Source organism: Anopheles marshallii, chromosome 3 (genome assembly GCF_943734725.1).
Source record: "Anopheles marshallii chromosome 3, idAnoMarsDA_429_01, whole genome shotgun sequence".
Lineage (NCBI taxonomy): Eukaryota > Metazoa > Arthropoda > Insecta > Diptera > Culicidae > Anopheles > Anopheles marshallii.
In genome coordinates this window covers 20,549,532-20,575,176 of record NC_071327.1, presented here as the reverse complement: position 1 = coordinate 20,575,176, position 25,645 = coordinate 20,549,532, and the positions used below count along the sequence as shown (strand labels likewise).

The 25,645-nt window shown below is 46.8% G+C and overlaps 1 protein-coding gene across 1 annotated transcript; it reads right to left on the bottom strand.

Moving 5' to 3' along the window:
• Window positions 1–518: 518 nt before the first annotated feature.
• On the bottom strand, window positions 519–24,862 carry LOC128715431 (bridge-like lipid transfer protein family member 1). The gene is made up of 19 exons (XM_053810329.1): window positions 23,421–24,862; window positions 21,023–23,332; window positions 20,292–20,951; window positions 19,192–19,978; window positions 17,945–18,046; window positions 16,313–16,911; window positions 13,484–15,398; window positions 13,297–13,419; window positions 11,993–12,203; window positions 10,889–11,283; window positions 9,748–10,819; window positions 9,539–9,677; window positions 9,102–9,476; window positions 6,848–9,029; window positions 1,858–5,032; window positions 1,585–1,791; window positions 1,381–1,511; window positions 804–1,300; window positions 519–732 (listed from the first exon to the last, which is right to left on the bottom strand). The coding sequence occupies exons 1-19, from the start codon at window positions 24,860–24,862 to the stop codon at window positions 519–521; spliced, it is 16,536 nt and encodes a 5,511-aa protein (XP_053666304.1).
• Between the last annotated feature and the right edge of the window lie 783 nt (window positions 24,863–25,645).

Below are 25,645 nucleotides of genomic sequence, written 5' to 3'. Positions count from 1 at the left end.
ACTATCTTTTAATCTCCATCAAAGGAGAAACAATCGGATTTTAGACGTGCTGCCCGTCCGTCGGTTTATCGGTTTGTGTTATACGGATTTTCAGATACTACATTGTCCATTTCAAATACGATACACGGGTATGAAGATTTTCATGAAGCCATATGTGTCCGTAGCTAGCACACTCAATTTAGACTAGATATTGATTACGGTTGTGTGTATACTCGCATACAAAAAAAAAAAAATGGATAAATATAGTTGAGCAGACGTTGAGATAAACAAACATATTCCGTGCAACGGAGCGACGGATTGGGTTGTCAATTCCCTAGGCGGAAAATTTAAATGCGTCTAAATCGAAACCAGCTGCACACAGATGCGGCCGGGTCTTATTATATAGCTAAGGGGCTATAAAAAGCAACACCAGTCAGATAAGATTGTACCACATTCCAATTAAGAAATCTTAGTAGGCTATTTAGTTACCGTACTGCTGCGTACCCAAATCGGACACCCACATCGAGCGGTTGCTCGATTCATTTACTCGAGTCCTTCTCGTCCGATGTGCCATTATCCTTCACCATCAGGAGCAATTGCAGCATCAACAATGCCTCCACCTTATCCAACGGATCCATAAAACCACGCTGGAGCCATTTCGGGATAGTGGTACGGGCATGGCTGAATCCCAGCTTGTTCAGAATATAATCGATACCGTACGGTTCAATCGATTTGCCAGCCCATGAAAGTAACCTGTAGTACGGATTAAGATGCGTTATAATATCAGTGAGCTTGAAAATGAGCTGATTCGCATATACACTTACCGCACGGTCGGTTCCAGGTGCCACGTTTTGCAGTTGAAATGTCGCCAATCGGTACGCATGAACGATTCAAGGTCCGATTTTTCTACCACAATATTCACGTGCTTCGCTGCGGTTCCACTGACACCGCTGGATGCGCTTGCAGGACTGGATACGGTACTAGCGATCGGTTTCTTCGGGTCATCTACCGAACGGGGGGTTTGTTTTGTGCCCATCATCGTCGCCCCTGGTCCGGTGCCGCCAACTTGGGAGCTGCCAACTTCGTTCAATTCTACCGAGCTTCCGCCACCGTTGGCAATCGATTGACTAGAGGTCGAGTCTTGCGTGCCAAGGGATGACATTGAGGGCGCCGCCGCCGACATCAAGTTGGACGTACTCGATTTCAGTGTGTGGCCCGATTTGAGTACCGACAGACCGGCCGGTGTACCACTTGCAGGTGGTGGTGGAGTCACGTTAACAGGATTTGGTGACGACGAACGATTGTTCGTAATTGTACCGAGCTGCTTGACAAAATAGAAACCATTCACATAAAGAAAATTTCGTTTCAGTTTCACCAACAACGCCAAATTCCGACACCTACCACTTTTTCCTTCTCGCTGAGGTAAGAAGTAATGAGATCATGCAGAAAGAAAAATGCATCTGCGTCAACGGTAACGAAGATGTGATCCTCGAACGCCGTTATGAAGCTGCACTCCACCATTGGTTTGTCCTCTGAATAAACAACACATAATGTTTGTAAAATAAAAGGTCTATCGTGAGGACCCTGCACCGGCATGTAACTTACGCGCTGTATCAGGAGTCGAAATGCCTTGCAGATGTTCCGTCTTGAAGTGTAACTGTAAGCTTGGTAGAGCAAAGATCACCTCCCGATTGTGGTTCGGATCCTGCAGCTTCTGGTGAGATGCTGAACCCGAACCCGAACCGCGTGCTCTTTCGATCGAATTCGTGTTGTGCTCCTTGTCTCGTTCAATCACAGGGAAACGATCGACACCTAAAAGAAGTTCGAAAGACGATAAGATTACTAACCAATAGTTTCCAAGTATCCACAGACACTTACCATCAATTTCACTATTAGCGAACGCATAATGGAACCACTCATGCAATGTCTTGAACTGTGGTGGAAAGATGACGTTCCGTGACATGCGTACCACGGTCGCGTTCGAGTGATGCTGCGGTGGCTGTTGGCTGTTCATGCCAAGCCCAAACGTGAGCGTTTGTATGATGTGCACCTCCTCGGTCGATTCAACGTGTTGCGCTTCGGTTGCGAAATCAATGCACGGTTCCTTCAGACTGAACAACGCCCAAGACTTTGCCTTAAAGTTAATGCCATGGAAACAGGCGAGCGAGATGTTCTGGCCGTGCAGCTCCATCGTCCCACCAAGCACGGTACCGATGTTGGAAAGCGGCACACCGAGCGTGGACAGCCACAGTCCCTTCGTCTGCTTGAGCGGGCGCTGCCAGTGCCGATGATGCCGCGCGTCATGGATCGATGCGTCGGCTCCGAGCGATTTTTTCTCCTCCCGGCGCCGCACGCTTGTCCTCAGCGAAGAGTTAGCGAGCCGCGGTTCGAGGCTGGAAAACACACGCTTGGACGATTTGAATTGCTGCGAGAAGAATTCCTCTAGCTTGTAGAACATCTTCAGTATGTCGGCGGTGGTGGACTTGGAAATCATCATCTGCAGCTGGTCCCACGACAGGTCACCGTGGATCAGTATAATTGCCGGATAGTTCGTTGGCAACTTGTTGCCGAAATCGTGATCCTTGGAGAACTTCCATTCGTCTCGCAGCTGTGCATTCAACGAACTGACGCGCGTCATCAGCACGCTCGTGCCCATGTAGTCGAACTTCAGCTCGAGTGCCATCAGCTTAATGCCAACCTTATGATCCGGTTCCGAGCCGGGATCCTCACGGATGTGGATGTACGTATCGATACGATTTAGATCGATCGTACCACCGACGATGCCTCCCTTCGCATCCAACGATGAACCACCGAGCCCGACGCCGATGTACATGTTTTTATGGCCCGTGCTGCCAATGCTCAGCCGACCATCGCTTCGGAAAGCCTTCGTTAGCCACACGATATTGCCCATCACGTTGCCCATGTTCATCTGCACGTTGAGCTTGGTGAAATTGATCGCAAACAGCACCAACGTTTCCCAGGACGTGACCTGATTTACGTCCGATGGTGACGAGGTGGAATCAAGGCTCGAGGACTTTTGATCCTTTATCCTCGCAGTTGAGGACGCACTGCTTCCACCACTGCCACCAGTCGTTCCCATGCCGATATTCTCCAGGCTTAGACGCAAACGTTCACGATTCATGCTTTCTCCGCGACCACCTAATCTGCTTTCCATATCCAAGGCGTCACGCTCGCCCGCTCTTCCCATACTATGTCCATCTACGCTACCCTCCGGAATGATTGGTATCTCCAGATCACACATGCTCGTCTGCTGCATGCCCAAATCACCAAGGAACATGCGTCGGACGATACTCCGCCGATACCATGCCTTCGGGAACGCAAGTATCTCTGTCAGTCTGCGCATGTCATACTTAAATGATGCGGATCCAATGTCGACGATCGTTGAAAACCGGATCGTAGCCTTTGACGCTTGGTCGGAATGTTTTCGAGACGTCATGCTGGTTTCCACGATGTTTATCTTCTTCGAGCGTGTAATGTGAAACTTGACAAACTCCACGTTAATGCTGAGCGAGTCCTTCCGTTCACTGTCAGCCAAAGGTGAGAATTGATGTGCCTCCTTCAGATTGCTTTTCTTGCCACCGTATGGATGGAAGATGTAGACGTTAAAGTCGGCCAAACATCCGGTCACGCTTAACCCTCCGGCTACACGCCCGTCTCCACCGGGCACTGCCGTTGATTCACCCGTCTGTGAAGAGGTGTGCGCCGCGGACGAATCATCATCCTGTCGGTTCGAGCTGAATATGATGTCCAGACTGGGAAGCTGTAACATACATTCGACGCGCGATACTGGCAGACAAGAAAACCGGAATGTTGACGGTTGCATGTGGAAGTAAACCACCACATCCACGGGGAAACTTGCATACACGGCTGCGTAGTTGTGCTCCAGCATTTGTAGATTCACTGGATTTGAAACTCCTCCGCCGGATGTTGCAACACCAGCACCATTCACACCGTTCGTATTGTTGGTACCGTGACCACCGCCCATGCCAGATACGCCACCTGTTCCCTTCGAGGATGGTATTGGTTCGAGCGTTTGTTCCAGAAATTCCAGAATGTGAGGAGAAATGATCGTTTCTTCGGGTATGCTCTGTAGTGTCATCCAGGCGAAAAGAGTGGCTCGTTTTGACGCCAGCTTGCGCGATACACCGAATGGATCGGTCGTACTAAGACGTGGGGAAGCATCGTCACCACCGACGGTTTTTGATTGATACTGAAGCTTCACGTCCAGCCCAGGAATGTGGAAAATGGTTAAATCGACGAGCGCCGTGTATGGGGTCGTGTTGTACTTTAGACGTGATTTATCCTTGTTACGGCGCGGAGGAATAGGACTACCCCAGTCCGTTGCTCCGCCGGTACTTCGCTCTCGCTTATGGTGTTTACCAGCCATTGACGCGCTGTTGTTGCCAGCCATCGCAGCGTTAGCATTATTACTGTTACTATTATTGCCACCTGGCATTGCCGATGAAAGCCGCTCATCATGGATATCTTTGGTATGCAGTACACATTTGCCCGAATTGACCAGCACCTTAATATCTAGTTCGAAATCTATGTTGGGTTCCTGTTGTTTCTGCGGATGACTGGGACTTTTCTTGCGCAGTTCCACCTGTTCGCCGTCGATTTCGAGCAAATGCGGTACGTCCGACGTGACCGAGCTGGAATCGTACCGCGGCCAATCAAGCCCAGAATCGGAATAAGCGGCCACATCCGAGTCGGCGCTAGGCAATGACGATTGGCGCATCGTTTCGCTGAATGTTACGCGTGAAGAGTTGGGTGGAATTTTTACTCTCAGGGAAGCGGTCCGTGATGGTCCCGAGTTGGGTGATTCTTGCAGACTGCTCATATCCTCACTGCCAGTGAATGCATCCATTACGCTGCTGGCCCCGCAACCAACGCTTGTGCCTGTATGTCCACTGACACCGTCGATACACCCAGCGTCAATCAAGTCTTCTCTGGTTGGAGATGGGGCAACGAAAGAACGGGACCGATTCGCTGCCTTTAACATTGGTTTGCGCATAGCGGGACGCTTCCATTTCTGCAACGAAGAAGCAAAAAGGAGTCAGTTTTTAAAGTTATATTTAAGAATGACCGAAATATTGAGTACAAAACCTAAATCTAGTGATAAATTGCTAAATCCTCAATGATTTATTTTATTACTCATTATTTTTACGCATTTTTAAGTTTGCTGCTACTGAAGCTATTCAGGTCGGATTCATCATTCGGGGGGCATGACTGCACTGCATATTTTATGTCATTCGAATGGTTCTCGATGCTTAGAATGCCAAGCGCACTATCAATTGCCGAAGTATCTGTTGCAGTATCATCGCGAGTGCTTTTTGGATATTCACTGTCGGACGACATGATATGGTCACGTCCAGCACCAGTAGGAGCCAAGTTGTTATTCGCTTTCAGTTCTGATTCTTGTGGAGTATCATGTTTATAGGACATTGAATAATTCGGGCCAATAATAGCTGATAGCGGTAGGCTCGTGTCAATGTTTCCTTCCGGCGTATCTTGCTTGGCCAGAATATACTGCACGAATGGACAGTTGGTCGTGTCAGTTGCACGAATTTCCTTCAAACCTTCACTAATTCTTCGCACCACCGAGGAAGTTCTCCAGGGTGTCTTTTCATCTGATTGTTGTTCATCCTCGTCAATCAATGTTGCCGTATCATCTTTTGCTAACAATTTTTCCTTCATTTCCAAAAGCATGGCTTTAATTTCCTTTAGCTCCTCTTTGGATCTACTACTTTTAATATCCGCTTCTTTCACACTTGGTTTGCGAACCCTTACAACCGTCGATCTTCGTCCCTCATCATCGAACCGTCTCGAACCTCGCCCATCACGTATTGACACCCCAGCAGATCGTTCATCCGACAGGGCAAGCTTTGAAATAACGGGTAGGCTAAGCTGGGCCTGCTGGTGTATTGGAAGCATCGAGCTGGAATGCAAATCCGGTGTCTGTTGGATTCGTTTTAGCTTCACGATCGCCTGAAGGGGCAGCTTAATTTCTTCAATATCGGAGTCAATTTCGTAGATAGTGCGCCGAAGATTAACCTGACACTGATGACCATGATCCACATCTTGACAAAGCAATTTGAGTACAATTTTAACAGACGGCATCGTGTATGATGAACGCAAAATTTGATTTCACTTGTAAAAAATTTATCACAGAGAAAATCAAAAAGGGGACAACTGTTTTATATTCAAGCCGAAAGTGTAGGTTGTCTTTGCTGTGACTGTAACTGGTAGACAAATGATCTGTTCCTTGGATTCTTTGATGTTGGGATTTCATAAAAAGCATACTTTGATCATTCCTTCAATTTTATCATACTTTGCTCTACTTTAGTTTCCATTCTAGCTATGTCTACAAAACCCCTTGGTTACGTAGTTTACAATAGATAGTATATGGCGAACCCAACTTACTCAATCGCGCAAGCGAATAAGATAAACGGGAAGACTGACAGTGAAATACAAAACACTTTACCGAATTGCACAATTTAATGAATATTGACCATCGGTTTACATGTCGCTGGGTTCAAGAGTTGAGATATAAAACGAAAAGTTTGTGAATTAACTTAAGGTTTAATCATTTGTTTAAAATTTCGTTAAATTTTTTACTCTTGAATCCGCCTATGCGTAAACAGTCTGGCCATTTTGACGTTCACTAAATTGCGCACACGATTCCATATCCAGTTTGGGAGATTCAGTAAAGTGTTTTGTGTTTCACTATTAATTCAGATTCAGTAAATTGGAGTAGCCATATCCTAGCAACTGTAAAACCCTGTACATGTGGCTATAAAGCCATATACAACAGGCCTGGTAAATAAAATAATGCGGTTCTACTCACCTGTATCATATCACGGCGGAAATATTTGTAGTACACCGCCTGAAGTTCCTGTAACCGTCGTTCTTCATTTTCGATTGTTTTCGCCGACGCACCCAGGGTACGGAAGTCGTTAACGATTTTCGTTTGCTCGTTGATTTCATTCTCCATTAACAGTGATCGCTTCTTCGGATCCAATGTTGTATCGAATAGGAAGGACGGTAACGAATCGACCGATTTGCGCGACTTCGAATCTTTTCCACTCTGATGCCCGGAAGCGTCTATGTCGTCGCTGTCTGGCGTGTCAGACGATATCGGTTCGTCATCTTCCGATCCGGTGAGCATGGTCAGGGTGTGTCCGAGTGCCGACAGTTGCTTGCCAATGTTAACATCCAGATGAATGTCGACGCCTTCCATCTGCCACTTCACATTCAAGAACCATTTCGCATTTTCTGGATGTTTGGCGGCAATCGTGCGCGAACACACTTCATACGTTCCCTCGGAAACTACGCAAAGGTTCATAATGCTGGCATCGTTCATGTTGGGTTTCCATTCATCGAGCGAGGAATCGAAATCCTCTGCAAATCGCAAGCAAAGCCCAGCAAAGCGTCCTTTCGATACGAGCGATCCGGAACTACAGGCCGAAATGATCGTGTTCTCCAGTGTAATGACTACAGCTCCTTTTTGCTCGAAATCTTGCACCGAACGGTTGCCCCAAATTTGAGGTGGTTGATTCAGCGGCAAACAAATTCCCATATCTTCGACCGTCAGCTGCAGGAACAGGGTGGAAAGGTTCGCCGTCGTTGCCAAATGATGGCTGATCTGACCGAATGGTACCTTTTCTAGCACCTGCTGCGTTGCCATAAGAACTTCTTTGTTGAGATTGGCCCGTTTTTCCGTCCAATACTCGTACGCGTTCTTGTAGTTCAACCATACCAGTATCGCTTTGTCGACCGCTATCGGTTGCACGTAAATCAATGGTCGCTTCAGCGTGATCAGTACCAACTCTTTGTCGTCATTCAGCATCTCGTTTTGGAACGCATTTCGCAACCCGATGGTGGTGTTGAAAAATGCATGCTGCTGGAACTCTGGTTCCGCTTCGTCGAAGATGATGTTTTTGATAATTTGGCCCAGGGATAGGTTCAAATCGATTTGCGCTTTACCGAAGAGCTTTGTGTTGGAAGCGTCTGCGATGTTCTTCACACGATTGGACAGATGCAATTCGAGCTGGCCCGTTTCGAAGCGTACTGCGGACGAGCACGGTGTAGTTGCGGTTAGCTGTATGCGCTTCACGCGAATGTTCAGCGAAAACAGGATCCGCTTGATCGTGTTTCCATTGTCTTCCGATTCTTCGAGCCAGAGTGGGACTGGTTTTTCGCCACCGTAAACCTTCTGTACCACCTCGTTCACTTCCTTCATGAACACTTTCTGTACGAACACCAAATGGTTCAGCAGATCGGTTGTGAGGCACCGCTCGAATACGCCGATTTCGGCCGATGCTGCAAGATATCCACCCTGCCGCAGTACGACACCATCGATTGGTACTTCTTCGGTGGTACTTTCCGACACATACTCGGCACTAACGTGCACCGGTGGCAACGCAATGCACGCTTCCGACGGCAGGTTCGTTTCAGTGGTTTGTATTTTGGTGGTAAAGCTGAGTGAATGGTTCGGTAAATCGACTGTAAATTTCGCCTTGCTGCCAGTTACACCGGTCGAAGTTACATGATCCATTTTATACTGTGCCTGTAATGAGGGTAGCAACGCAGCGCTGATGGACAAGCTTTGCAGTATAATGTTGAACTGCATGACAAGTGGCTGCAACAGCCCGCTCGGATTATTTCCTGCCGCTGTCGTCGCACCCGTCATCGTCCGTACCGTAGCCGTGCTGTGCTTGCGCTGATTGCTGGCAGCAGATGGTGTTGCTTTGTCGCGTGCATCACGTTGATGATGGTGCAACGGTGACTCTGGTTCCTCATTCTGGCGCGTTAAACGCGCCGAGGTGCGTGTCACTCTTAGTTCCTGTAGCGTGGATGAAATCTGTTTGGAACTTCTCGTCATCATACCGTGAAGAGCAACGGGATGCTGCGGGATGTCCACGTTGACAATACCAATGGAAAGCAGTCCATTGTTTTTGTCCTTACCACGTCGCGTTATGCTAGAGTAGAGTGTTTGACTTTTACCGATCGAAACTTTCACCACGGTTCTGAAAATGTAGAGAAGAAAAGAAACACCTTGTAGATCGCTTGACCTCGTGTCAACTCAAATTAATACTCACTGCTGATTCGGGTGTGCTCCTTCCAGCAGCACTATCATGGCTCTACCAACTTGTCCAGTCAGCGAGCATTCCAGGGATGCTGGTCGTGATTTCTTGCGCCAGGTTGTGCTACTGTGGAGAGCGGTTATTTCCGCTTCCAGTTTTAAACCGCTCAATGATGCAAGCAGTCTAGTGCGGTGTATCTTTGCCACACCGAACACAACCAACCGTGTTCGCTCCTGTGTTATAACACCCACGTCCTTAACCGTACCATTACCACCCGTTGTTCCGTGTCCACCGACAAGTTCCTCCTCGTCGCGCAGATTCTTACTTTCATGCAACAAGTTATATTTTCTAGCCTTAATCTGTTCGACTGCATCGGGCGAAATGGAAACACTGCAAAAAGCAAATTTATTAACAACTTGTTCGGCTATCAATGCAACTGTGGGTTTGCTTACCGATGCGTAATGGTTTTTGTTTCCGGCATTGCGGAGTAAATAGCCAGTAAGTGGTAAACCGTTTTCCAACATTTCGGTGTGTCGAGAATGCTGTGAATAGGACCTGTAAAAGTTGACCGATCAAATGGTGCTGTGTAATCTGCAAAACGGAAACAATAACGTTAGAAGATGATCATTACACTCAGGGTACAAAAAGAGCTTCACATTACCTCCGAACGTACTCGATGGTGCCCCGGTGAGGGAATTTTTAGCCTCAAGCGATTGTTTCGATTGAGCATCGGCAAAGGAAAATCCACCCGTCGTGGGGCTCATCTTGATCGGTGTGTTGATCGTTTCATTGAGGTTCGTATAGCCTAGCTTTCCCTTTACCGTTTTGCTCGTGCTGCGCAACTTCTGTGCGAAGCTGTGTGGTCGGTTGCGTGAGTTTGGTGACGGAGTGAGCGGAATCAAAGGCCCAAGTGTCGGCATCTTGCTGCGGCTAATTGAATGCCGTAACTCGTGACGCATTGTCGAGATGTCCTCGTTGAACTTGTCGTACCGCTCATCGGTGTAGTCAAATATACCGGACGTTTCAATGTGTGCCATCAGCGGTTCGTTAAGCGACCCCATCAGCGTAGGATCGTTTATCTCCGACGCAAGGCTAGATTCGTCTTTAAGCGGTACGCTTCGCTTACCACCGTTCTCTGGGTGGGCCTCCCGTAGTTCATTCTGTGCGTCCTTCACGTTTTGGTACATATTCGTGATTTGATGCAACAAACGCAACAGCGGCATGTTTACCTGCTGCGAGATGTAGCGTACGTTCAGGCTGAAGTTGATCACCGTGCTGGTGTGTTTCTTTAGTTGACCACGCGACACGTACAACATGGCCGGCTTCGTGTCGTCCGGGAAGCCGTCCGTCATCTTCCGTACCTCCAGTTCGACGCCTACCTGCTCGCACAGGAACGCCGGCTGCTCGCCCGGCATGATAATCGTGAATTTCCCATTGCCACGCTTTTTGGGATCTTTCTGCTTCGGTGGCTTTTTGCTATCGCCCGCCTCACTGACGACAATGTCGATACGGATCGTATCGAACGAACAAACCAGCGAAAGGTTCGTACCCAAGCTTTCCAGGGACGAGACATCCTTGTTGGATACGTTGTTAATCATTTGCTGAGGCATGACCCCAAGGCAAGTTAACATTGGTTCGAAAATAAGATGCGCATCCAGTATCCGATTATTATCCTGCATATACTTCACCGAATGGATAGCCGGACGGTTTTGCGAAGTGGGACGACTGTTTTGCTGCAGGTGTAAAGTAAAATGATCGATCGTTAATACAACATCAACAGCGCACATCAAATGATTACGTACGGTAGTTTTCTCCTTTTCCCGTTGCTTAGTACTTTCACTCTGCTGCTTTGCCATCCACGAGTACAGATCCTCCTTGTGGTTGGCCGGTGGCGTCCATGGCTTATCCATGGAATCGGACGAGCTGCATACGGACGGTGCGGAACCTTCCCGTAGCTCACCGTACTCCACCCCGACCGGGTCCTGCTTGTCGAAGATGATCGGGAACATCTGTATGCTAGCACGCGACGGTGGCGCTGCCGGTGGAATGAAACTTTTTACCGACGATTTCTTCCGCAGCTTGTTGTGCGAGTTGTTAGTGGTACTGGGAGAGGTATTAAGGGAATCGCCCAGCTTTGCGGCGGTCATGTGTACTGCCGCCGCGGACGGGACCGGCGGTTCTTCGGGCATTTTGATTACTGCGAGCGGGAAGGTGTTATGGCGCACCGTTTTACAAACGGTTGTTTGGATTGGTTGTTGAACGGTGTGTGTTTTATTAAAATATTGTTTTTTTTTGTTTGGGTTGCAAGATTTTTTTTTTGGTTTGTGTGGTGGCGCAAGGAACCGAAATAAGAAATTGGAGAAAAGGAGAAGCAAAATTCAGCTACGGTTTTTTTTTCTTCTTCTGTAGTTAATATAGCAATGTGACACTACACATAAGCAGTATCCATGTGTGTTGTGTGTTTGGTTAGTGTTTCTAATGATTGCTACTACTGTATTGCTTGTTTGTTAACAAATAAACACACCATACAAAGGATTATTTAATAACACACATACACACACACATAAAAATAAACAATAGCTAGCTCAAGAACAACTAATAAAGCAGGCATGCAGTGGGATAAGCAGCACAATCACTCATTAAGCTGTGGGAAGGAATAAATCACCACAGTTACACCACAACAAAACCCATTTGTTTCTGGGCAGAATATGAGATAAGATTAGATGCACCAAAGGGAGGGAAAAGAAAACTTAGTTGGGGGAACGAGGTGGGGAGAAAAAGGACCGTTGGTGTGGACACGTGCGTTAATCCACCCCGTTTGTGTGTGTGTGTGTTTGGGGGTGTAAAGATAAGGAAAACACGGGAAAAACACATGACACTGGGCGCTTTAGGATGAGATATTTTACCATGAAGCGATGCATGTTGCTGCCCACCGGTATGTTGCGTCGGTACTGTGGATGTTGCCGATGCGGCTGACTGTTGACGTTGCTGTTGCTGCTGTTGAATGCACTGGCCAAGCAGCATCGTGTGTTCGTTTTCCTCACCGAGTAGTGGATGGTTTTCGCGCACCCCCACCGGATAGTTATCCGTGTCAATGTCATCCGTATCCTCGGCGTCCTACGGTGAAAGATGGTGTTCAAAATACAAACGACCGAACCGATCCGATTGGGCATGAAAAAAAGGGTGTACATTTTTTTTGTATCGAGGTACATTGGGATTTTTAGTGGGAAGAAAAGTTGATTGTCGTTGGGAGAGAGGAAGGAGAGGAAACACTGGTCGGATGCGAGCATTGGTGTTGGTAGGATTCAGGATACGTTCATTAGCAACATTAACCAACCGCCCCGTATATGGATGGCGTCACATGGATTAGTGATACGATTGACACAGAGCACAATTAAGTATGTACGAAACCGTACGTGAACCTCATACCCGTTCAATTAACTAAAACAGCATTGTTTAACGTGTATGAAAGCTTTATCAGCGTATCTATCTGGTTTGCATATTTATCGGAGGATTATTAATCATCCCGTCTACCTGTACCCAAAAAAGCACACGCAAACAGATGTGAACGAACACAATTTAACCATACGAACATTAATTTTGTAATAAATCTGTACGCCGTCTTCCGTTACCAAAACACACATTGGCCGAAATTGTTTTGCCTACTCCATGTGAGAGTTAATGTGTCTGTGTTGTTGTTTTACTGTTTTCAAATGCAATTCCTTTATATGCTATTTCTCGCCTCTGTCATTATCACTTACCCCAGATAGGTTTGTAACGCTGCAAAAGGAAAGCATTTAGTTGTATGAAGTGATAGTGATTTGGCATTTTCTTTGACGAAGCGGTTTAATTTTTAGCTTTTGCTACTAATTGACTACCATATAATTGAGTGGGTGAACGCTGTACGATGTATGAATTTACTGCCGTTGGTGTGTATGTTGCTCGAACAATAAAGATAAGGATCGTGGGAATAATTAGGATTTTTAAGGGGATAGAAAGGTAACATTACTGATCAATCTTTGGGCAGAGGAGCGGGTAGGAGAATACTTGACTAATTATTGACAATAATATCCCCAAAATCGGACAACATGCTCACACTTTAAGATGATTTGTTTTTCGTGCGGACCGATGGAGAAATTGACCACCGATTGTGCACCAACACCGGTACGGGGTGTGCTAGTGCGATGTAATGAAATGTTTGACAACATACCTCATCCTGCGGAAGGGCGAATGTTACGTTGACCGGTTTTGCCAGCTTTCCTTTGTACTGATGTTCAAACAGCATCGGATTGTAGAGCACGTTTTTCCACTGTCTGCTCAGAACAATGACAGCCTGAAATGGTAAACATTATTAGTATTTTGTTTCGCGGTGCCGGGAAAGTTGCTTTAAACTTTACCTGACGCATTATGCTCAACTGTGGCAGATATTGTTGCTTAAGGATACACTCGATCTTGGCCGCAGTTTCATCGAGTACAAATTTCTGCAACACCGTACACAACTGACAGCTTGGATCTTCCTGTAGTGTTTTGGCGAGCGGCGTAAACTTGCCACCGTACCGGCTCTTGACTGGTCGGTGCAGCGACGGACGTTCCCACGCATCCGCCATCAGTGCAACCGTCACGGCCGTACGACGAATGTACATCGCTTTCATGAGAGCGACCACCTTAATGGCGAAGCGATTGCACGGGTTCATCCATGCCGTGATAGCGGGTGACGCCGTGGATAGCAAATTCCAATCGAGTCGTGTGTAGTCAATCTTCCGTGTGATAGGTGTTCGTGGTGGAGCGGCAAAGTTAAACCAAACCGTTTTGAAGTCGATCACACACGAAGACGTCTTGCCATTATCATTGCTGCAAGGGGCAACAGTACCGGCTGCAGTGGTACAACCACCACCGGCCTTTGAAGACATTGGATCAGCGTTTGATCCATTTGCGGCTGTAGCTGAATGTTGCTGGCCAACATTGGTAGCTGGTCCGGCACCTGGTCCATTGTTTGTACCCTGCACGCCACCCTGAATTGACGAGCCAGCCGTCGGTTGTACCGGCGGATGACCGACTGTCGTTGGTAGCGTACCATCGCTAATGAATGATCCTCGCATCGCATCTACCTCATCCGGCACAATGTTCGTCTTGAATGTTTTCCCCCCATCTCCAATGATCGTTGCGGTCGTAGTAGTAGTAGTGGTAGTGGTGGTGATAATCTTATCCTTCGATTTAATGTCGAACAGCGATGAACGATCCTTCGCACTGCCACCAGCCGACTTCGGTGTGCCGGGCTTTTTCATGCCAAACTTTGCCAGCGCTTCCGCTGCCATGTTTCCGCCCGCTTCATTGAGCAATGTAACCAAGTTGAGTGGATTGTTCAGCGTAATGCTGTTCTGGTTCGCATCGGAATGAACCGTCGCCGTGGCGATCGTTTCCGGTTCGGGCTTGAGCGTTTCTTCCGCATTTTCCGATTTTTCAAACTGAGATCGTTTCACAATTTTAACGCTAACACCTTCCAACCCACCTTCGAACATAATAAAGCCCAGCCCGCTGGAGCTGCTGCCCTCCAGGGTAGCGGTCGACGAATCATCCGGCATTCGTGTGCAGTCAAACATTGCCCGACTACGGTGGGACGGTATGGCCGTTATCACAATTTGCGAATCGGGCAGGTTGGCCGATTCGTTCTTCAGGCGTCGAAGTTGGGCGTGTGCTTTGCCGATGTCGAGCGTTATTATCAATTCCTCCAGTTGTTTTTCCGACGTTTCCAAAAGTATTGGCTCACCGGGCACATTGTCCGGACGGGTTTGGGACGACAGGTGTGCCAACAGTGCGCGAGTTCCACGAATTAGGCCACTTTTCTTTAACCCGCCAGATCGAACGGTAGGCTGCGTATAGACCGTATGCATGGATGCTTTGGTTGTTTTGCCGAGATGGAACCGTGTCGAAACGCCCTCGAAACACACGGCCAACAAGGAAGCGCAGCTAAGCTCCTGCACATTATCGAGGGCAGCGAATGATATCACTTCCTCCACAACCGAGCTCTGGATAAGGGTAACGTTGATCTTTGGCAGCACGATCAACCCCTGCACCTGGGTGGATATACTTTCTTCGTACACGTCCGTGAGGACCGGTCCACCGGGACCCTGCAGGTTGCGCTCCGCGGTGGATCGTTTCGAGTTCGAGTGCACCTGTGACCAGTAGCTTAGCGATTGGTCGCGCTTCAATATGTTCACGGCTTGAACTTTTGTAACGCACGATGCATGAATGTCGTTGACCACGGTCAGTGGATGCAGTGTAGCGAGGGTTGGTGTCAGCGATTCAATCATTCTGCAAACAGAAAATATATAAATTTTAATTTAGCAACATTTAAACGAACATTTCTGTTTGTAGCAACCATTCGTTGTTTTCGATGTAATACATCACAGTAATCCGTTTGTAATGATTGCGAATAGTTTTGTTAAAGCAATGTTCAAAAATTACAATCTTTGCATAGTTCTATTCACCTTGCTTGTTTGCATGGTAGAACAAAGTTATTTAAAAGAAGCCAAACCACACTCCAACCTCAAGATGGCATCAGTAAAAGTGCATGATTTCGTTGCTGATTTAAAAACCATGATCGAGCAACAAAATACGCAGTCTCTGTGGGATCGATTAGAGTTTGCCAATGTGGAGGATTTAAAGGCGAAATTGGAAGTGCAAGAAATCGACAACCAACGAAACGATAACCAGTTCCGCAGGTCAAATACTAGCAACCGCAGACATGGACGGGAAGGAGAATTGATAGAGCAAATACCGCATATCCCGACGACTAATTGTGAGAATGCTACAAGCGATCCGGAACAGAACGATCATTTATGTGAGAATGAACAATCTGATAGTTCTTTTTCGAACGATGTGCAAGATATAAATTCGCCAGTGCTTAAAAGGATAAGTTTTCTAAGGGCAAAATTTAAGCGAAACCAGTCGTACCCACAATACACGGAAATATTGGGTCATTCATCACGCTCCAACATTCGTCAACAGAACCCGCAAGAGGTGAACAGATATTACACACATTCGCAAGGGGTACCTTCTTCTCGAACATCAGATAGTACTGACACAACTTCACTCGAGGAAAGCTTTCCACGTTTGGAACCGTTCCATACGTCCGCTTACTCCTACCGTCCATTGGTGCGCCGTAAACGTCCAACAGATAGGATCTAAAAAAAGTAATAACATAATAAAACGTACAAACAACATACCTTTGCAATCCCTCCAGAAGAAGCGGTGTTAGCATCACGTCCACCTGTCCCTTAAACCGAACCACTATCGAGTTGCGCGTCGCTATTTCACCCTGCGAACTGAGAAACTCATTTTCGCCTTCCTTGTTCTCCTGCTTATCGAAGCTACTCCGCACCAGTACGCTCGGGTCCCATGGATGTGGTTTGGGCAGGGTGGAAAATCCACCTGCTCCGGCACCTGATAGATTACTGCTAACACCGCTGCCCGCCGACGGCACATCGTACCGGGATACAATCTTCACCTCGCGGCAGTTGGCGTAAGTGTCAAAGTGCGGTATTAGTTTACCACCAATGTACACCAGACCGCCGTCTTCATTTTGCTGGAACAGTGGCATGGAGAATGCGTCCGCTCCCAGCGGCATCGAACAATGTGACCAGTTTGAGCAGCGTACCTGCGCCAGATGCGTTACATAGCTCGCCATCAGTAGCGGGGAGTCAACGATCGGTCGGTTAATTTGCATGTGCAGATTCACCAGCGTGATGTCCTCCTGGGATGATAGTGCTGATATGAACGAACTTGACGAGAGCGAATGGGATTCCGAAGAGTCTTGCGGATCAACCTGTTGAAATGAGAGAAACACAAACAGAGAGAACGGTGTTAGTCCAATGATCAGCGTCCATGAACAAATAGCTGTCCAAAGAACATGAATTCGAAAGGATGTTGTGTAGAAAGGTGCTACATAAGTTACCTTTGACGATTACTACAGCTAATACTACAATGCAATTAGTGCTAGTGAGTTCCAATCAGCAACAGTACAAGAAAATTATAAACTGTGTTAAGTAAGAATTAATCACTCGAAACTGAATAAAAGCGGAAGTGCAAAAAAAGTATTAATAGCTCAAAAGAAGTGGAGGATTCTAAATTATACAAAACATAGTGAATAACAGTTTGAAGGCATTCATAGACAACCAAACTCTACGACAATAAACAAATATAACAAACTTAACAATCATAATATAAATTAATGTCGATACTAATACTAATTTATCATCCACAAAAAATGCAGATTGAGGCCAAAACAAACGGTTCAAAAAATTAAATTTATAAATAAAATTTATACAAAAATTCACACTGTACAGGCACGGAACACAAGAACGGAATATACAATACACAAACAGTATATGGAAATAAAGTTTGTTGCAATGAAAGAAATTATAGATGTACCACCTGCAGGTTGGGTTTATAAAAAAAAAAAATACCAACCAGAAGTACTCTTAAACTGGGTATAAGACATTATTTAAATAGTAAATAATAAAAATATAGATTATTTACGCTTTTAACGGCAAAAGCAAAAGCAATGATGCTGACAACAGTATATTAGTACACAGAGGCGACAGCTGGAGGCATGGACATGGAGATTCAGCCACACAAAGGAATCCTTCACAGCAATCCTCAGGAAAACGGATTAAGATGCTTAATTACAATTTTTTTGCTAAGGCGCATCCTTTACGTGGCATTTCATCCATGTGCTTTGCTTCCGTGCTTTCCTTGTTGAAAGCGAACACAAAACAAAACAAAAAAAATACAGGAGATCCTATACAGAAAAAAATGTGTCTCACACTAGGAATTTGCTAGGTTGAAGTTTTACTCACATCATAAACTGGCTTAAAGTGACGGAACTCGGGCCGTGGTGAAATGTTGCTAAACTTACGCATCGGTGTCGCTAGACCGTGGAGACGCCGTTCCTCTTCGTTCTGATTGTGAGGAGCGCAGGATTTTGTCGGGTCACACACGACACACACACACACACCAACCCACGGACATACACACACACACCACACATCATATGATCATCGTCGTAGAGATTGGTTACAATTTTGCGGGCCAAATCGTATCGTCGTAATACGCCAGGGAGTAGTACAGTACGGGTGCAGAGTGTAGTACACAATCAAGTGTTTCATACATCGTCCAATGGAAGGATGCGAATGAGTGTTGTGTGTATGCGTGTGTGCATATTGTGCCGATAATGACAGGCGGTCGGTGAGGTTTGAATGGATGTGATAAAACATACGGCATGATTTTACATTTCCAAATTGAGAACAGAGAAAAAAAACATCATTTGATCATGTTTACAGATCGAGCGTTATCGTCGTTTGCAGCAGCAGGAAAGATCATGTACGATTGATGAAACAGTTACAAAACAAAAACATTATTCACGGGTTCGCGGGTTATGATATCATGTGAATAACGATTTTTGTTCAAAAACAATTCAATTAATCGAGACATTAGGACCGGAGAAGAAAAAAGTTAGAAAGCAAAACGCATAACATTATGCTGCTTGATCAGGAAATGGGGATTCACTGGGAGAAAAGCAACGATTGCGCTTAATTTAGCCTTCATCTTCATATCGTATAGGTATCACCACAAAATGGGAATGTTGACATATCGTGTGCTTTTATCATAGTGAAATCATTCTAACTACATTTACTACGGGTTGAATGCTAATAGAAAGGAAAAAAACAAACCCATAAATATTCTATTCTACATACTGCTTTTGCGCTTCACACTACATAAGGCTTAACGCTTTTTTTTGGTAGGCTATATATATGCTTCCGCTCGTAGGAAACGTAACGAAGCAGTAAAACGTAAAACCAACTTCAAAATGGAACCTAATATGTTAGCATGATTTAGGCTGCGAACTTTCTTTTGCAAGGTTGGCGCAACGTCGTGTGGAGACTGGGAACGTTCTAAACCTGGAACCTCCCTTATAACCTGTTTTGTCTGTTGTGACAATCGTAGACTTCATGGTAGGGAGATGGTGCGAAAGACCCAACTAAACAATAACCAACCAATTTGGGACGCATCTACGCTAACGGGTTCGCATTACCGCAAAACTTACCAGCTCAGCAGTTGACTGGGGTCTCATCGGAAGGCTTCGATGTTCCGGCGTGTGGATCTCGTAATCGCTACGATGCGTTGAAAGCCTTCCCTCGAGCTCATTCGGTCCTACGATGCTTAAATCCGATGCAAAGCGTTTCTTCTGTATCGCTACTGGATGGGGATGATGATCGACAACACCGGCCTTGAGGCTGGAACTTCGCGACGCGTGGAGGTCTTCGTCCGCCGAAAAGAACGCTTCCGATGGATTCTCCGATGTCAGCGAAACGGTACGCTGGACATCACGCATTATAACATCGTCTGAGGGCATCGGGCGTATGGTTGAACCGGTGGGAAGTATTCCACCGAGCGATTGCTCCGAATCGGACGCCAGTGGATGCCCAGGCGATGGAGCCGAGTGAGACATTTCCAGCATCATCTGATGATGATGTTGCTGTTGCTGCTGATTATGGTACTGTGAGTGATGATGTTGACCTTGGTAGTGCTGATGATGTTGATGATGATGATGCAGATGAACCGCCGATTGGAGCGTTTGGTGATCTTCCGCCACGAATGGACCATCGATTTCACCCTGCAAATAGTTGTCCACTGTCAGTCGTGAGTCGGAAGCGTATGATTTGCTAGCCTGAGATTGTAGCACCTTGAATCCTTTCGGCGTCAGCAACCGTGACTCAGTCCCATCTATGCGGCCTGGTGTCGGCGTTGACACTTTCGAACTGTTTGTGGTTGTTTTAGGACTGGAGTCCAACAGCCGACAGTACGGAACATCATGTGGAATCGTGCTTTGCCTATGTGGATTGTAAAAAATAAGATGAGTTAGTTAGTTAACCATCAATACGTTTCACAAATAACAAATTTGTGATTTTTAATATATAAAACAAATGTAGGTAGTTTTATACAAAGTCTATCAACTGTTTACGGTAAGACTTCACCTGGAACATACCTCTTCCGGTATTATATCGGTACTGTAGGTTCCGTTTCTTACTTAGCCGAAATAAAGAAATGTCCATAAAGCTAAGCTCTTGACGCATTCTAGACCATATTCAAGGAACCGAAACAAAACAACCGTTCAAACATGTCTCAAATGCAAATATGTCATACCTTCCACTTGTGTACGAAAATCGGCGTCCACGAGCACGGTCCGATCCGAGCGGTGAACCGACATCTTTTTCCTTTACTCGTTCCAGCGAAGATTTGCCAGAACGTTCTCCGGGGCCTGCTCCCGCCATTGCTGTCGTTCCACTGCCAGTGGAGACGACACCACTGCCTCCACGAATAAGAGTATTGCTGGGTGAAATTTCTGCCGATGTCGTTTTCTGTGCCAGCATCGCTTCATGCTTTTGTGGCAGATGTGGTGATTTACTGTCCAGTGTGGTGCCACAACAGGCAGACGGTGCTCCACCACCATGCGCGGGTGGATGCCGATGTCCGGAGCGATGAAGATTGGGTTTACCGATGTACTCATAGCATTCTTGCAGCGACACCGGTTGCAAACTGTACGGTGGCGTATGGAATACGAGCTGACCCTCGTGCAGTAAACTTTGACCAAACCCATACTCTCGCGGGTTCGGGTGGATATGGTAGCGTGCGATATTAATAAACTCTTGGATATCTTGGGCACATGGCTTAAAGAATCTTGGTCCATTGCGGTTAGTGCCGAAGAAAGCGCAACCACCGACACAGCCGCATCGCACCGGGTCTGTACTGCTGGACCAGAGGAACCACAATTTTTTGTTCTTTTCGTCGTGCACTTTCAAATAGCTGCAATTACAACAAATGGTAGTGTTAGTATATGCAGTGTATGTCAATCTATTTACTACGGCACTACTCACCTATGTTGCACCAAATGCAAACAATGTTCTGGTATGGGCAACGCCGATGCTGCTTCTAGAATAATTGGTCCCAGTGACACACAACCCACCTCTAGCCATGGTTCGTTCGAATCAATATCTCGTCCACTATTGCGAGCCGAATGAAGCGACGCATACGGATCCTCCTTATCGCGCCGATAGTGGATGGATGGATCGTCCGAACGATCACGACCCTTCCGACTCGATATCGAACCGTACGGATCGTCCCTATGTTCCTTTGAATCTTTTCTATGCTGCGGATACGGTGGTTCCACGGCATTGTCACGCCTTCCAGACTTAAGCACACCAGCTGACGAACCGGATCCTGTGGAAGAAATCATCGGTCCGCCGTCATCCACCGTGGTGCGCCGATAAATCGGACCCGTCTCGTCAGACGTCTTTCGATAGCCATCTTCGGACACATGTTTGGTCGAGTTCTGATGATGTAACTTCGCCGAGCGGCTACTACCAGTAGTGTTGGTGTTACTGTGCGAATTACCACTGCTGTACTGGCTGAAGTGTCCTCCGGTGGAGACAAACTGTCGCAGTAGTATAGTAGGAATGAGACCAGTTATGCCCGACTTCACTTGCTGCCCATGCAAGTTACACGTGGCCATACGAATCGGTGATATCCACGTGTGCATGGCTGTACCGTTTTCAATTAAGTACAGATCCACCGCATCGACGGCAACTCGTGTCATCCGATACTTGATATCCTCTGTTGAGGGACACCGATACTTGGCATCTTCTTTCGTGTGGGGACACGAGCTTGATGGTACACCGTGATGGCAATAGCGCACAGTTTTCGGTGATTTCAGTTCATTTTCTGAATCCATCGTTAGAAAGACGAGTGTTTCCAATCCCGTCACAACATTGCACAGTTGCGATAGGGTCATTTTACCGGACAGCTTTCCGAGCTGCACTTCCAGCAGCCAGGCGTACTCGAGTGTTTCCTCCTCCAGCTGGCGTCCCTCGTTGCTGAACATCGCATGCCCTCTGACCTGTACGGCCGAAAGCAACAGATGGCCTTGGCGCAAATGCTTATCTTTCCCCGGACGCATCGTATTGTCTGAGGATATGAGAAAGGACGGGCTTACAAGCACCTGTAGTTCCGTTTCGTAGAAACGTTTCTTCATTTCGAACCCTAGCCGTTCGATCAGTACAATAGGGCAAGGTGGATCGTTTTCATTGCAGTTCTTCATAACGTGCGCCTGTAGATCGTGTATCGTCACGCTAACAATAACCTCTAGCGGACGGTAGAGCCGCGGATCGAAGCGCTTTGGTTTATCATCCGGATTTAGGCTCGTTTCGGAAAGCGATTTCGACGGATCGTCTTTTGTGGAACCCGAAGATTTGCCAAGTCCACTAGCCAGTGGGTTACTCCGTGACGCATTTTTACTGTTCGAGTTTTCCATATCAGTAAACGATTGATCTTCACCGAAAATGTTCTCCTTCAAGTGGATGAAGTTGCGCAGAATCGCACCATAGGCTAACATAACCGAGGATCCGATTTCTAGCTCCACCGATACCTGATCCGGTGGTAAGCTGGTCGGATCGAAACGTGGTGCTCCACCTTCACCAACCGTGGTCCAAGCGATTGCCGGTGATTTACGCATTTTTGGTATGCGCATTGGACTGAGCAGTATCTCTTCCTTTTCCGGTGTCGTTATATCAGCCTGAGGATCAGGTCCTAGTGGTGGCATCGGATGGTAGATGTACTTGATCGAAAGTGCCACTATGGGCACGGTCCAGCAGTCAATCCAGCCGATTGCTCGTTGACACACACGGCGCCACTTTTTGTTGATCAATTCGGAGCGTTTCTTCACGTTACCGTCACGCGTGAGAATGCGCGCATTTTCGTCCAGTGCCAAGAGGATTGGTCGACTGCTCGATATCTCCGGAATGTACATACTTAGATCTAGCCCTTCTCCGTGGATCCAGAACACGATCGGAAGCTTTACCGGCAGGAAGTCGTCGAACGGAAGCGAAAAGCTTAAATCGAAAAGATCGCCGCAAAAGGCGAGATGATGGTTTTCCTGGTTGGTACTGGAACAATCGATCCAATTGAACTCGTTGCTTAGGGTTAAAATTTCGAACTCCTTCAGGATGACTCCAAATTTCCACGTGTACGGCACGAAGCTAAGAATATCTGGCCGGGCCTTTGAGGCCCAATCTTCGATCAAATCCTGAAAGAACTCCTTGTGGGAGAACACAATGTAAGCCGTTGCTTTGCTGCCTGTCAGGTTGATAGTCCACTCCTGATGATCGTTCCACTTGATGGGGTAATGTACTCTGCAAGAATGAATATTATTTTTAATATCTAATTGTTTTGATGTCTACCTCATTGAACTTCTTTGATCACATTACGAGACATACTTACTTAACATTAAACTGCAATGTTTCACACTCGGCCAGACTGCGATACTGTAAACTGGTCGTTGCTTCCACGTGAAGCAACTGTCCTGTCACTTTTGTGGCCATTCCATCCTGCAGAATTATCCATGGCAGCGTCACTTCTAGATAGGACCCAGCGCCAATGTTAACATGCACAGCGTTTGTTTCTTTGTTCTTTGAAAACAATACATCGATCGTTGCCTCGTTTAGCGTGCAGAGGCTGATATCGAACGATCGCACCTCACGCCGATCACCGGGTTTGGGTGGTTTTGTCACCGACATTGGTTGATAATCGGGTGGAAAGAAGAATTTAAACAGATGATCTCGCTGGCGATCTGCCCAGGGACCGTAGCTGAAGTCCGTACCCTTGCCACACTTGATATCGATTCCCCATACAGGTGGTGCCGCCTCTACCACATCCCCATTTGCGAGCGTCAGCGTAACCGGTTCCTCTGGCACAATGCCGGCCTCATCCATGTAGAAGTACAGTTCCATCAGGTTTGACATCATCACCACGAAACCTTCTCCCATGTACCGTGGTGGCTCATCCACCATGCCGGTAAATTTGGGACTCGGTGCAAGCAACACTTTCGCGTTTTCTACTTTCGCCTTCACGAAGTGCATAAAGTGGTCCAACTTTGAAACGGCCGGTTTCGTACTGTAAACGCAGTGCGCTTCTTCGACACACAGTGAGAGCGTTGTCGGCGTAAGGCGATTCCCGAAGGCAAACCGCCCAGAACAGATGTCGATCTTGATGACCGGGATTAGATCTCGCCACGTTGTTGCCGTCATTGCTTCCGGTCGCGGTTTTTTTATCTTTGCCGAAGCTTCACTGATGTGGCGTTGATTTTCATCGTTCATGATTTGCTCTTTGAACTTTTCTATCTCCTCCGCGTTCATGTCCTCCGTCGGAACCAGTACGGACGGTTTTAGCCCGAACGTTTTCTCCAACCGGGCGTACAGATCGGACCGGTTGTAGATGTGCACCTCGAACCCGTTCAGCATTACCGAAAGGCGCGTGTCCGAGTGGGACAAATCTTCCGACACATCCTTGGGAACGTAGGAACGCCACCAACGGAATATGAAGTAGCCATCCTGCACGCGCACCGTATAATCGAAGCACACGTACACTACGTCCCGAAACATGATCTTTCCCGCCAAGGGGTTTACGTTAAGGGAACCGATCTTAAAGTAGGCACCCCGCACATACAACCGATTGGCCAGCTTCGTGATGATACACCCGAAGAGACGAGAATTGTAGAATGTGATGTAAACCATCCACACAATCGAGGATAGCAGCGACACCAGCAGCCACACCATGTTCTTGTCCAGCTTCATGTCCTCCAGCGGCTGGGTCATGTTGAACTGACCCATGCTCATCAGATCGTCGCCATTGAAGGCGGTTTCTTCCGTTACCTCGTAGCTCATTTTGCTCTATTTGATTTTTTTTTCTAGGATCCCGTGTAAATAAACAATCACTAAAAACGACAAAAAATATCCTATAAAGAAATGTATAAAAAGAGGTATTAAAATGGAGAAGCAAACTTTGAAACGATCCAAGAGCCGCAAAAAAACAAGGTTCAACTTGTGAGTAATTAAACGGAGAGCAAATATAGCTACGTAAACTAAAACACAGCTGGTTTTTTTGTGGGATAGTAATGTGCAAGCAGGATGGAGCACATTTTCAACTCTCATGTTGTTATGGACAAAAAACTCCACTTCAACAACGCTTGGGCAATACATCATCAACACGTTCCCAAAGTAACATTTTCATACTGACTGACCAAATCGATAAGGGCCTGCGCTCGATATGTTCGACGGTAGCATAAAAAATGTAAACAAAGCATGCTATATGTTGTTGATCATCAGCTGATGTTGAAATCCGTGGTAGGAGCACGAATTCCTTAGGAAGAGAAAGGAGAGGAAAGTGACTCCCGCGTGGTACCTGTTTGTTGCTGAAGGTTTGGACGAGAAAAGTCGTAGCACAACAAACGGGAGAAAAACTTGCGCTGACGCAGTACGCGCTCCCGGTGTTTATTGAAATAGATAGGTCCCGATCGGGTACGACTACAACTACCGGGCGAAGAAGAAACCTGTCCGAGTGAAAAATCGATACCCACAGAGCACTTTTCGATCGATGGATTTCGCAAACTAGCAAATCATCACCATGAATCAGAGTCCGGTTGCTTCAAATCACTATTCCTCCGATTA

What these genes read in the sequence shown, in the direction of transcription:
- LOC128715431 (XM_053810329.1), bottom strand. Translation starts at nt 24,862, where the DNA reads ATGAGCTACGAGGTAACGGAAGAAACCGCCTTCAATGGCGACGATCTG. An exon ending in TTGCATTTGGTGCAACATAG is followed by an intron (nt 20,952 to 21,022) that starts GTGAGTAGTGCC and finishes TTGTAATTGCAG; the next exon opens with CTATTTGAAAGTGCACGACG. An exon ending in ACAAAAACCATTACGCATCG is followed by an intron (nt 9,477 to 9,538) that starts GTAAGCAAACCC and finishes TGCTTTTTGCAG; the next exon opens with TGTTTCCATTTCGCCCGATG.